Genomic DNA, 14,197 nt, shown 5'->3' on the forward strand with positions numbered 1-14,197 from the left:
CCTCGTTTGAGATACTACTTTAAGAAACTATAAATAAGGGTGTTCTAGATCATTTTTAAGGAGCAGAAAAATATTAGCCTAACTTAGTTCTAACATCTTTTGATAGTTTATTTTTGAGAAATCAAGATCAAACATAGAGAATCAAGGAGTGCGCAAGGAGAGGACTGGAATGAGCAATTAAGAGGTTTCTTACTCTTTTTTGTCTAATCTTTGTAGCAACTCTTGAATTCATGGTTTTAATTTTTGAATTATGTTGAACTAAATATATTTCTAAGGTTAACATTTTTATGAAGGAATTTTGATTAGTTTTTTGAGTTTAATTTCTTGTCTTTTGTTATGATTTATCTATCATGATTTAGTTACGTGTTTGTGTTTGATCACCATATACATGATCTTTGGATTTGTATCAAATTGAGAAGCGTGCATTTGATAAATAAACATATTTAGCCTAATTGAGAAAGTATGTTAAGAGTTTATATTATGCACTTATATAGGTAAAGTTCTTAAAGAGTTTAATTGAATACTTGCAATTTCGAGAGATGTGACGACCCCACCTCTCCCCTAGGGCGTACCCTAATGTTTGGCAGACCATCCACCAACTCTCGCTAGGTCTCACGTACAAGTCCCAACACAATACAAGAATCGCGATAATAAAAGCAATAGCAAATTCGAAATTTAGATATATACATTCGTGGTCATCAAATTCCCATATAGACCCATAATATAATAAGAGATTCAAGTTCAAGTCAAACCGCTAAAACTAGAAGAGAACACTAGAACAAAAGACGAGGGACCTAGACCAAAGCGCCAACCTTCTCCAACTCACACGCCCATGTTCTTGCCCCCTATAAAGAAAACAAACTAATGGGGTGAGTTATCACCAAGCAAGATATCAAGACAACATGCAAATGAAATAGCAAGTTGGTAGTTACATATATCACAATCTTAAAACAAAGAAAGTAAACATTCACAAGATAAGTCATTAACATTTCAAATAAACAATTCAGATAAGCAATTAACACTTTCACGCATAAGGATACAATTTGCTCTTGCGAACTAGATCGACAGTAGTTTGAACAGGATCCGTTGACACTCCGTCAACCATGGGAATATAGTAACAAATCTAGTAGAGCACTGCTTATCTCCCATCTCCATCCACCGATCAACCCCCTACTGGGCTCGAACTCCAAAAATAATAGTAGTAGCACTCGAGTATACCGAGTCCAATGGATCGAATTCAGTGAAATAAACAACAAACAGTATCCATGGTTCGTCAATCTCCTCGACTAAGTCCTTACTGGTTCGATTCAACTAACTAACCCAGGGATTTGAGATCCCAGGCAGTTACTTTCAAGTTATGCACATGAACATCAATTCATTTGCAAATAGTGCACAACAGTTTAGTCCAATTAGGGCAAGTGCGATAAGTACACACTCGCCTAACCAAAACAAGTTAAAAGCATAGTAATAACATTCACTCAATCACAATTTCATTTCAAGTATTGCTCATTCATATCAAAAGAGCATTTCAAGCAAGTAGCAAGTTTTACCATGCAATTGGTACACTCACCAACTAATTAAGGCCTATCAATGACAAGCTCAGACTCTACTTCCTGGCCACTCTCAAAATCTGTGATTAGATAAAATATAACAAGAAATCAAACTTCCACCATAGCTATTCAAAAATCACACCTTGTACTTGTGAAAATCAATGGAAAAAGTACGTAAGTGTAGCTCGCTACCATAGGCACAGCATATATGGACCAAAAATATATTAAGTGTAGACACAACTTTTTGAAGAAAAGTGATAAAAATCTCGAGTTTAAAACTGGACACTTACAACTATAAAACATTTTTAGGGCAAACAACATTTTCCGCCTCTTAAATCGTTTTGCTTTAGCTCAAAACCAACTATATGTGAAAATCAAGGTGTTTGCAAGTAACTCAAGAAAAGTAGGTCAAAATCACCCTTAACTTACACCGCAACTCTCACTCTTTCACTTGACCAACCAAGAAAGAATTTGCAGCAACATAGCCCCAAATTCCTCAAGTTAACCATCAAAGTTTCAACCCTATTTGCATGGCAAAACCACTATCAATCAAGATAACATCTCATTAGGTGTATGAAACATCTTTTTGGCAACCAAATCCATTAATATTTCACATATATAAAGTTCTAAACTAAACTAAATATATCTTGAACCAAAACTAGAAATTTCAATAAAACTTGACAAAAACATGAAATCTTCCATAAACATCCTCCTTTTAGCTTTTATCACTACATATATCGGATAAATTTCAAGATAAAAGAAGAAAGATATGGTTCCTAGCACTTTTACCTCAAACCCTAAGATGGAAAGCAAATCAAGAGCTTCCTTTTTTCAAAAGCTTCACCAAAGGCTTCCTTCCGCACTTGCTTCAAAGATCTATGGAGTAGATTAGGATTTCTCATTGGGGTTCTCACTAATCAAGCAACAATCAAGCTAGAACTTGAGGTGTTTTTTCTCTCCCTTTTCTCTCTCTATTTTCGGCCAACAAGAAGAAAAAAGAAGGGTTTTGGTGCTAAATTGGAAGATAAATACAAAACTTCTCTTGGTCAAATGGTTTATTAGATTGTCAACACTTGGCAAAGCATGGTTTCATGCCTATCTCGGTGTCTCTCTTTTGTCTCTAGTCACTAACATATCTTGTGCTCCTCCAATTAACTATTAACACTTTTTGTCACACAATCCCCTTTGCACAAAACTCCTTGTCTACCAAATTTATTACACACACTTTACAAGTTGGTCACACTAGCATAATACACTACGAAACTCAACATGCACCAAATTAAATAAGGAAAAGGATAAATATCATGACTCAACCATTAAAGCAACCAAGAAATTAAGGCAGGCCTAGAAAGATACTGACAAATCCAAGCAAGCTTAATTAGTGGGTGTAAAGTGAGTGGATTTTGAATCACCCATTTAGATCCAATTAAGACAATAAGATCATATGAGAGAGAGAGATTAGTATGCCACTGGATTTTTGGCAATACTCTCTGAAGATCAGGATGTGCAAAAACAGCAATTAAACATTGATTGTGTGGACATCAGATAAAACAGTATTCTGGATAAAAGAAGATATTGATAACAAAACTCCAGGTACCACTGCTAACTATTTGGCATCATAAGAAAGCTAGATTGCATTTCATAAACTTCAAAAGACACTAAAGAACAGATGAGCTTACGTGAAGTTGAGTCAGTAATATGTTGACTAGATTTAACTCTTATTTCTCATATGGGATAATATCCTTCAATCATACAATTAATTAGGGTCAAATCTTACAAGATTTCCCAATCTGACTCTAAGACAAGATGCTGAAGTACTAAACACAAAATATAAAATCCTACGGAAAAAGGGCTAACTTACGAAAATGCCTATCAAAAACAAAAAAGGAACAACTGAACGCATGATACCAAAATTCCTGCTAAACATGCTTGGCTGGAGACTCCTAATTAAGATACTATTGTGTTGGTTACCTGGAATCTTCATTCACCCCGGGCAGGACGGGATGTGCACCTGACACAGTCAAAAGCTTTTGGGTATGTCAACTGTTGTGATGCGATGTTGATGGCCAAGGAGGAGAGATGGGCAAGAAGTCTCATGAGATGGGAAGAGAATGGAAGAGGAAGAAGGGTGGTTCTGTGGAGGGAGGAGAAAAGAGGGGAAAGCCAAAGCCACTCAAGTTTCCAAAGAAAAATACGCACATCCCGTGGTGTATTTTCACTTCAGACATAAGGGCGGCTTCTTTCGTTGGAGGACGATGTGAAATCGTGGCATCTGAGAGTAAGAGAGGCTATAATAAATTGAAAAGAGGCGCTCTGTTTTGATGTGACGGCAGTACAGAATGACTAAGATAGAGATAGGGTTTGACAACAATATCTACTTTGCCCCACTATTTCAACTTTAATTAATGAATAAGTAACTCAAAGCTTCTGCAATTTTTCCCTTTTCAATAATAATTCATCCCCTCCTACTTAAATATGTTGTTGCTTATGTTTCCTTTCAATTTAATCGCACATCTAATTGATCTTTTTCTTAGCATATACTTTAAACAAGTTTTGGATATTTTAGAATGATTTGTGTTTAAATATCTTATGTAAATGAGTATAAGAGATGCAACCACACACCTGTACCCAAAATTGGGCAAATATCCCTGGATCCTGTAATTTTCAAATACGGAAATCTGACACTTCAACATGCAACCGCACCCAGACACCACCCAAGTCCATGTAACGTAACTCTAAAAAAGTCTTCCTATTTTCCAAAGTGAGCTGATTAAAGCCTGAGAGAAATTCTGGAAATCATTTACTGTTGTTTTGATAGACCACATGACAATTTTATATGGCTAGTCAAGCTAGCAACCTTTTGCAGGACCAAAACATAGATGCACTTGGACCGCATGGCACGTTGGGTTTTGTTAATACAGGTAAGATACCTATTCATATAGTTCTGTCAGTTCCTCACAAATATCCATGCCTGCCCACTGAAGACAACATCTTTTAAACTTCGTAGAAACAACAATGCCACTGGATCCAAAGGTTCATAATTAATTCATCTAAGTATGGCACAAAAACATCATAGGTCATGAAAGCTACTGATTAGCCATGAAGCAAAAAGTAAGAAGGCATCAGCACAGGCAAATATCAGAGAACATTAGCAGCACCAACTCCTATTACATTCAAAAAAGAAAGATGACAGATCAAAAAGTTGAGGGGATCAATACCACAATCCAAGAAAGTGAATATGCCATCCAAATACCTTGGTCTGGAGGATTTTTGCTTGCATTGGCAGCATTAGCTTGTAGAGGATTAGCCATGGGATTTTGGGATTTAGTGTCAATTGTCAGCATCTTCAATGATATCTTTCTCAAATAATCTGACTGCAAAAAATAAATCATGTCCAGAAGAAAAAATTAATAACCAAATAACGAGAAACAAGAGTAAGTTAATAAAATGGACCAACAGCAAAATTCCGTGCAGGATCAATGGAAAAAGGATGCAAGTGATACATTAAGACCATAACATGCTGCAGAATTGCATGGCTACCTGGCTAGTTGCTGCACTATAAATCTTTTCCTCAAACCTCACAGCAATTTTCTTAAGTTCTCGCAGTCCCTCTTCTCCAGCGAATGGCAGATGCCTCTTCAAAATCTCCATTCTGCACATGTGAGCACATCTGAACATTAAACTAAAAGCTGCTTACGACCTTACAGAAGTACGTCAACAACAGGAAACAAAATCATAAACCAGCTCCACAGTTGCATACTACCATGCAAAATCAACTTCGGAAAAAAAGCATCTTAAAGTCAATAAAGGAAAGCCAATAGCATGTAAACCTACAAGAGTTTAGAAACAATATTAAATGCACAGTCTTCTAAATTTCAGTTTTCAACATCATGGCTACCCAAAAAAAAAATTGTGTTAATCAGGAAAGGCATAAAAGTACTGTAGAAGTAGCGTGTGAATTAAAAGAGGAAGTGTAACAAGAAGTGGAAGAAGTGAAGGAGGAAAGGCAGAAGAGAGCTTGGTCTTGAAACACAAAGACATGAGGATTTCATTCTTGAAACTTTTTTCAACTCCATGTATATAACTTGAAACACAAAGACACGAGGATTTCATTCTTCATCATATTAACTCTCTCAAGTCGGTATTTTCTAATCTCACCAAGGAGTCCTTCAACGGAATCCATGCATTTGAAAAATCAGAAGAGGAAAATTCTGGCAAAGATAAGTTCAAAGCTACACATTCTCGGTAAAAGATGTAGTAGTGCAACAAATATAAGAATTCCACACATACAACACATTATCCAAACGACATATTGCAGTAAAATACACTTCCTCTGGAATAAGACAGAGCCCATGAAGCATTGGAAGCTCCAAGAAGCTTCCAATTCTTCCTCAACTCCATTCCCAATAATACCATAAAATCATCCAGAATCTCAAACATATTAGTCTCCCACATCCAATGAAATTAATTATTCATACTGTAAAAAAAAATTATCAACACCAACTAAACAAATAATACATTTTTCTAGTATTACATTAAATAAGAAAAATCACAATTTTAACCCAGGTAAGAGCCTTCAAGAAAGTCCAGAAAAAAATTTTTTTTTACCAGTTTCCAAACCAGATATCAATCTAAAAAATTTTTAAAAAATTGCATACATATATAATCCAAAGTAAAGAGACAAAGCAAAAAGAAAACGAGGGGTTACATCTTATTAACGATTCCTTGACGATAATCAGCTTGGAGTTGAGTCCTCCAATCGCCGCTGTCAATAGTAGCCGGCGGAGCTGCATTTGGGACAGCCGATACTTGTCCACTGCCGCCTACTTGACCACCTTGAGGCGGACCCTGAGCCATCTGGCTTTGAGGCGCCCTCCAACTGTTGCTGTCCATTGCCTGATCAAACACAATTGGTCGACAGAAATAAATCGAAAACCTTGAAACCCAATAAAACAATTCAGAAATTTACCCGTGAGCATTAAATCTAGGGATAATTTTCAGAAACCTCCCTGAGGTTTCTAACAATTTCATTGATCTCCCCTGAGGTTTCCACAATTACTTGACCTCCTTGAAGTTTAGGATTTTGTAACAAAATCAGCCCATGATATCAAAAGTGAACATAAAAAAGTGTTTTTAGCAAAGAGAGGGAAATTTGTTCACATAAATGCCCCTGAGTTAAGTGTGCAAGTTATATTAGTGAAATAATGAAAACTAATACGAGAAATAAATTAGAAAAAGTGAGGGAATGTTAGTGAAATAAGGAAAAATAGTCACTGACCATTTACTTGCACAAAGTTATAGTAACGACTACTGCTATCTTTTGCAATGTTGAAGAATTGTTGAAGAATTATTATGAACTATCTAAGTTATGCTATCCAATAGGTGTACATGATCCAACAGTGCTAGAGATAAAATGCTAATGAAGTAAACTAAAAAGTTGCTTGTAAAAACGCTCTTCCAAATTGACGGTTAGCCAATGGTTCATGGCAACCAAGGAGCTGCAAGATTTGAACAAAATCAAGTTAGCACTAGCCTTACAACCAAAAGCCAAGAGTACAATCAAAGAATAGCAATACAACCAAAGACAGCTCTAAATCAAACAAAGATAACAGCAACAAACCTTGGCATTAACACCATCTGGAGCAATACGATTCTCTTGCTTCCATTTGACATAGTCTATGCTGCTAAATTTGGTGAATCCCCTGAAATTCCGGCCAAAAAAATGTGACAAGACCAAAAACAAACAAAACTTCATGTAAAGAGCAACAGAGCAGCCTCAAGTGCTTCATTGGATACATTCTCCCTTCTTTTCTCAACTAACCAAGTGGACACAGAATGGGAACTCAGTAGAGTAAGTTATGAATTATTCTTTATATGTATCATGTTCATGCCAAAATACTAATTATGATCCGTAATTGTTATGTTTTAGTATTTCATATGACAAATAGGCTAGTAATTGGTTGTCCCCTTTTATGAATCCTTAGGGGGAATTGTAGTGTTAATTAGATGATTGTCATCAATTTCAGTTGATTCTTAGTTTCTAAAACTATTATCAAATTAATTTGAAATTGCGTCAATACCTAGATATTTGATAATATGAATACAACTAGAGTACGTCATTCTAATTATTAAATTTAGAGAATTTGTCAGTTACTACAGACGTCCAAGGTAACTTAGGCCGAATGATTAATTAAGAGATAAACCTTTAAGAGTTAATGATCAATCAACGTAGAACCCTTCATGTTCTTGGCTTGACTTTCATTTATTGATTATATTATTTACTTTTAACATTGCTTTCTTAATTTTGTTTCCTTTTTATTTCTTTCACTACATTTCATTGATTCAAGTTTGAAAAATAAAAAGTTTCATTGTTCCCTGTGGGTTCAATCTAGACTCCCAATACTATAGCTCTAGCAATTCAGTAAATAATTTTTGACACTTACGAAAAGTGCCTAAAATTTTGGCACAGTTGCTCGGGAATGGTCTTATCCTTTTTTTTATTTGTTAGTTTTTGTTAAATTTTGTTGCTGATTTAAATACTTTGGTTATTTACAGTTTTTTCAGGTTTATGACCCAGTCTTCTAACTCAGGAGATTTGAAATTTGATCTAAAATAGAGAAGGCAGCGAAAAGGCAAAGGAAGCAAAAGATAATTCAATCTCAGTTATCCAAGGATTCATCATCAGGTATCCATATAGTTGTGGAATTAGAGATTAACAATTGGAACAGTGAGACAGAAGAAATAATGGCTAATGCTAACCCGACTCTGAAGGAATTATCAACTCCCGATATTAATCATCAATCATTGTGTATTGAGTATCCACCTTTGGATGCTAATACAACATTTGAGTTGAAGTCTGGATTTATTCAGCTATTGCCTACCTACCATGGATTATTTGGAGAGGATCCTCATAAGCACCTGAAGGAGTTTCACATAATTTGTGCAATTTTCAGACCTCAAGGAGTGTCTGAAGATCAAGTGAAGTTGAGGGTGTTTCCATTTTTCATTGAGAGATGCAACAAAGGATTAGTTGTATGATTTACCTTTCAAGTCAATCACTCAATCACCACTTGGAATACCATGAAGAAGCAGTTCTTACAGAAGTACTTTCCAACATCAAGAACAGTAAATATAAGAAACGAAATTTGTGGTATTCGTCAATTTGATGGAAAAACTCTCTATGATTAATGGAAGCATTTTAAAAAGTTGTGTAACAATTGCCCTTACCATCAAATAAGTAAACAAATATTGATTCAGTATTTCTACGAAGGATTATTGGAAGTGCAAAGGAATATAATTAATGCTACAAGTGGTGGAACTTTGGTAGATAAGACACCGCAAGAGGTTAGAATATTAATTTCTAATATCACTGAAAATTCTTGACAATTTGGAGGTCGAGCAATCCACCGAGTAGGGCATGTTAATGAAATTAGTACTTTAGAGTTACAAAGACAAATTTTGAAACTGGCATCAATGTTCCATCAATTCGGTGTCGGGAATACACAATTGACAAGGATTTGTGGAGTCTATTCTTCAGCAACACATCCTACATACATGTGTCTAACACTTCATGAGGACAAGCTAGAGCAAGTTCAAGTAATTAGGGGATGCAAGGTCCATCTCAAAGGAGATTCAATCCATACTCAAATACTTATAATTTGGGGTGGAGAGATCACCCCAATTTTAGTTATAGTGGTCGACAAACTTAAGGTTCATACAGGCTCCCACAACCACAGCATCAACAAACAATTTAGCCATGAATTTTGAATAATCTAGCTCCTAGTGCAAGCTTGTCTTTGGAGGATATGGTGAAGACTATAGCTAATTCAACTGCAGAATTTAAGAAAGAAATGATGCAATTTAAGCATGAAACAATACAATTCCAACGTTCAAACTAGGCAAGCATTCAAGGTTTGAAGACTCAAATAAACTAATTGGCCACATCTGTAGCTGAATTGAGAGCTCAAAATTCTAGAAATTTTTGGTCTCAACTCATTTTGAATCTAAGGGAAAACGCAAGTATTGTGACTTTAAGAAGTGGAAAGCAGTTAGAGCCATTAGATGAATCAAATTCACATCAAAGGTTAAGTAAATTGAGTTGAATGAGAAAATGGAGGTTTGAAAAGCAAGCAACAAAAGAAAGGTTGAGGTTTTTAAACCTAACGTCATTATTCCTCCACTCTTTCTCAGTAGATTGGCAAAGTCTAATAATGATGTGAAGGAGCAAGAAGTTTTAGATATCATTTGCAAGGTGAAATTGGACATCCAATTACTTGAGGCGATTAAGCAAATTTCAAGGTATACAAAATTTTTCAAAGAGTTGTGTACTACAAAGAGGAAGTTCAAGGGGAATGAATAGGTGATTGTCAACAATAATGTCTCTGCCATGATCCAAAAGAAGTTGCCTCCAAAGTGCAAGGACTCAAGTATATTCACAATTTCTTGTACTATTGGTAATGCTTGAATTTTTTTTTTTTTTTGATAGAGGAGTGTAAAAGTTTTTATTAAGATGGAATGAGGTCCGCCTGTAGTGCGGATAATACAAAAGACGGGGGTGAAAGATTCCACAAATAGTCATTCAAGGCAGTACAAGCATTCCTAGCAAAGCTATGAGCTGCGCTGTTCAAAGAACGCGGTATCCATGTGGTTTCCCACTTGGCGAAACTTCTCAGGAGCTGCAGGACATCTTCGACCAATACGCCACATGCCGAATCATCAGAGTCACAAAGCTGGAGCATTTTGATAACCTTGAGGTTGTCACCTTCAAGAGCCACGTGACTATAGCCCAGCTCAACCAGCAGTTTCGTTCCAAATTTTGCAGCATACGCTTCAATCACGTCAGGGGCCAAAACACCGGGGATCTTCTTGGTCAACCCCGCTATGAAATTGCCTGCGTCATCACGCACTACCACCCCAATACCAGAGAAACCTTCTGACGGAAAGATGGCCCCGTCAAAGTTTGCTTTGACAAAACCCATCCGAGGCTTAGTCCAATGCGTTCGAGTGGCTTGGTAGTGGGTAGAGGTTATTGACCCGTGTGTTGGGTTTGAAATAGCATCACGATATTGATGCAAAAAATTCATTGAAAGTGAAGCCAGGCTAAGGGGGTCTCTATAGGAACCAGCAAAGGTAGCTCCATTACGATTATTCCAGAGATTCCACAGTATGATAGCCACCAGTTCCATGTCTTCTCGTGGTAGATGATGTAGGAGATTCGGAAGCCAAATTGTGACTTGCTGGGCCTTATTCAATCGAACTTTTGTAGATAAATGGCTGAGTGCCCACGATTGAATAGCCACTGGACAAGAAAGGAAGGTGTGATTCATGTCATCAGATGGGGCGCTACAAATAACACAGGATGTCTCCAGCAATACTCCTCGTGTGTGAAGCTTGACTTTGGTTGGCAAAGTGTCCGTGCAACATCTCCATAGAAAAATTTTAATTTTGGTTGGCAGACTCAACTTCCATAATCTCCCCCATGTATTCGTCCCCATACTATTGCTGCACGAAGCTACATTCTGCCAGTCCTGGGATTGTTGTTTGATCAGGTGGTAGGCCAATTTGACAGTGAAGAAACCATTTGTTGTGTAATGCCAGATAAGTTTATCTGGGTTATGAGAGTCTCCTATTGGAATACTCTTAATCAAGTCAACTTCGTCTGGCCAGAAAAGGTCGTGCAAAAGATCCAAATCCCAAGCTCTTGTAGCACCGTCAATTAAGCAAGCTACAGTAGAGTCATCAGGCAATAAAGTTGAGTGAGATATCACTTTAAAAGTAGAAGGGCGAGGTAGCCACCGGTCATGCCAGATTTTGATGTTGGTTCCATCCCCGACCCGCCATCGGCTACCAGCAACTATATATTTGCGCACTCCACAGATTCCTCTCCAGGTCCAGGAGGGGCGTGAACCTTCAGTTGCCTGAAAGAAATCAGAGTTGGGGAAGTATTTAGCTTTATAGACGTGATGTAGAAGTGTGGAGGTTTGTGTTGCAATGCGCCAAGCCTGCTTTGCTAGCAACGCGAGATTAAAAGACTTAAGCTGCCTGAACCCCATTCCTCCGTCCGTTTTAATGGTGCAAAGCTTGTCCCAGCTAACCCAATGAATAGGTCTTCCTGTTTTTCCATCACCCCACCAAAAGTCACTTATCATCGACTGAATCTCTCCAAGTTGGGAGTCTGGGAATTTGAAACAAGACATAGAGTACGTTGGGATAGCCTGGACTACAGCCTTGATCAGTACTTCCTTCCCTGCCCTTGATAACCGCTGCTCATTCCAGCCATGGATCTTTCGCCATATTCTATCTTTGATTGATGAGAAAACTGCCCTTTTGGAGCAACCAATGACTGTTGGGAGACCCAGATATTTGTCATGTGCTGCAGTCTCTCTGATGCCAAGAAAGTTAGTAATGCTCTGCCTCACCTCGGAGCTAGTATTTCTGCTAAAAACTATAGCAGATTTGTCCAAGTTTATTTCCTGTCCAGATGCAGATTTGTAAAGTTGCAAGATGGACTTGATATGCTGAGCCTCACGGAGCGTTGCTTTGCCGAACGACAAGGTGTCATCTGCAAACAAAAGGTGAGAAATCCTTGGTCCATCAGCTCCTGCTTGGACCCCAGAAATGTTACCACAGCGTTCTGCCTCCTGTAACAAACAAGAAAAAGCCTCCGCACAAATGAGAAATAGGTAAGGAGAGAGAGGGTCCCCTTGCCGAATGCCACGTTGGGGCTTTAGATGACCAAACTGCTGGCCATTGAGGAGGAAAGAGTATGAAACTGTGGAAATACATCGATAGAGAAGATTAACAAAATCAAGATGAAAGCCTAGGGCTAACAGCATTTCCCGGAGAAAAGACCATTCAACCTTGTCAAAAGCTTTGCTCATGTCCAGTTTGATAGACATGGATCCTTCCTTGCCATCAGTCTTTAGCTTTAGGGAATGATTGATCTCAAAGGCAATGAGAATGTTGTCAGTAATAGGTAATGCTTGAATTAAATAAGCTACTTTAGACCTAGGAGCATCTATCAATGTCATGTCTTTGTCAATCTATTCTTCTTTGAATTTGAATCCTTTAAAAGAGACTGCAGTTACTATTTAGTTGGCAGATAGATCTAATGAATATCTGGAATGCGGTATTAGAAGATGTTCTTGTGCAGGTTGAAGGGTTGATTTTTTCAACTAATTTTTACATAGTGAATATAAAGAATGACAAAAAATCAAGTCCAACACCTATATTACTTGGAAGACCATTTTTGAAAATAGCCAAGACAAAAATTGATGTGTCCAATGGTATACTAACCAAGAATTTTGATGGTGAAATTGTTAAATTTAATATTTTTGACACCATAAAATATCCAGTTGATTATAATTTTGTTCTCTCTGTTGACATTATAGATGACTTAACTCAAAAAACTTTTGATGTCAGTAGGAGAGATGCATTAAAAGTGGTTATTAATAATGGTTTACGGAGCGATAGTGAGTGTTTGCAGCTTAACAATGAAATTGAAGAGTTTATTAGTGCTTTGTACTCTTTGCCTCGAATGTTAGATAGGTATGATCTTAAGCAAATAGACGTAAATTCTTACACAAGATTATTACCTTCTATGGCGTAGGTACCAGTGCTAGAGCTTAAGTCCCTTATAACTCATCTTATATTTGCTTATTTGGGAGAGGGTGAAACATTGCCAGCGATTATATCTAACACATTGATAAGGGTGTAGGATGAGAAACTGATCTGAATGTTACAGGGTCATAAAATAGTAATTGGATGGATAGTTGCTGTTATAAAAGGGATTAGCCCTTCTATTTGTATGCACAGGATTTTGTTAGAAGAAGGATCAAAACTTGTTCAAGAAGCTTAGAGAAGATTTAATCCCGTAATGATGGAGACAGTGAAGAAGAAAATAATTAATTTGCTATGTGCATGAATAATATATCCAATATTTGATAGCAAGTGGATGAGTCCATAATAGGTGGTACCCAAGAAAATTCGAGTGATAGTGGTAAAAAATCAAAATGATGAATGGATACCAATTCGAGTCCTTAATAATTGGAGGGTATGCATTGATTATTGAAAACTCAATGCTGTGAACAGGAAGGATCATTTCACTTTACATTTCATTATCAATTATTAGAACGATTAGTTAATAAAGCTTTTTACTAATTTCTTGATTGCTACTCAGGATACAACTAGATCGTGATTATGCTAAAGGACCAAGAGAAGACAACATTTATTTATCCATTCGAAACATTTGCATATTGATAGATGCCATTTGGGCTATGCAATGCACCTGCCACCTTCCAACGGTGTATGATAAGCATAGTTTTCGATTTTATTGAAAAGTGCATTAAGGTGTTCATGGACAATTTTACAATATATAGCGATTCATTTGATCATTGTTTAGACAAATTGGCAAGTGTCCTTATCAGGTCCATTGAAACTAATTTAGTTATACATTATGAATAATGTCACTTTGTGGTTGAGCAACGTGTAGTGTTAGGACATGGAGTATCTACTAAGGGGATACAAGTAGATAAGGTAAAAATAGATTTGGTCAAGAGCTTAACTTACCCTGCAAATGTGCGAGAAGTCCATTTTTTTCTTGGCCATGCAGGGTTTTATCGCAGGTTCATCAAAGATTTTTCAAAGGT

The 14,197-nt window shown here is 37.0% G+C and overlaps 1 protein-coding gene, 1 non-coding gene and 1 pseudogene across 3 annotated transcripts; all 3 read right to left on the minus strand.

Annotated features, from left to right (window-relative positions):
- Positions 1-644: 644 nt before the first annotated feature.
- Positions 645-6,510, minus strand: LOC113732732 (mediator of RNA polymerase II transcription subunit 15a-like). Of its 2 annotated transcripts, XM_027258669.2 has the most exons (5): positions 6,259-6,510; positions 5,091-5,202; positions 4,804-4,924; positions 1,571-1,630; positions 645-845 (listed from the first exon to the last, which is right to left on the minus strand). In XM_027258669.2, exons 1-4 carry the CDS (start codon positions 6,441-6,443, stop codon positions 1,578-1,580), a joined length of 471 nt encoding a protein of 156 aa, XP_027114470.2. In that variant the 5' UTR covers positions 6,444-6,510; the 3' UTR covers positions 645-845; positions 1,571-1,577. The 2 variants fall into 2 exon arrangements, with proteins under 2 accessions (XP_027114470.2, XP_027114472.2); XM_027258671.2 differs by lacking the exon at positions 1,571-1,630 and having other exon boundaries at positions 6,259-6,508.
- A 469-nt stretch (positions 6,511-6,979) lies between these two features.
- On the minus strand, positions 6,980-8,550 carry LOC113729354 (large ribosomal subunit protein uL16-like; annotated as a pseudogene).
- Positions 8,551-8,678: 128 nt separating this feature from the next.
- On the minus strand, positions 8,679-8,785 carry LOC113733508 (small nucleolar RNA R71). Its single transcript, XR_003459021.1, has one exon. It is a non-coding gene; the product is annotated as a small nucleolar RNA R71 (small nucleolar RNA).
- Positions 8,786-14,197: the final 5,412 nt, after the last annotated feature.

Source organism: Coffea arabica, chromosome 2e (genome assembly GCF_036785885.1).
Source record: "Coffea arabica cultivar ET-39 chromosome 2e, Coffea Arabica ET-39 HiFi, whole genome shotgun sequence".
Lineage (NCBI taxonomy): Eukaryota > Viridiplantae > Streptophyta > Magnoliopsida > Gentianales > Rubiaceae > Coffea > Coffea arabica.

Coding starts and splice junctions, on each gene's coding strand:
- LOC113732732 (XM_027258669.2), bottom strand. CDS start 6,443: ATGGACAGCAACAGTTGGAGGGCGCCTCAAAGCCAGATGGCTCAGGGT. Junction 5,203..6,258: donor CAAGGAATCGTTAATAAGAT/GTAACCCCTCGT, acceptor TCACATGTGCAG/AATGGAGATTTTGAAGAGGC. Junction 4,925..5,090: donor ATAGTGCAGCAACTAGCCAG/GTAGCCATGCAA, acceptor TATTTTTTGCAG/TCAGATTATTTGAGAAAGAT.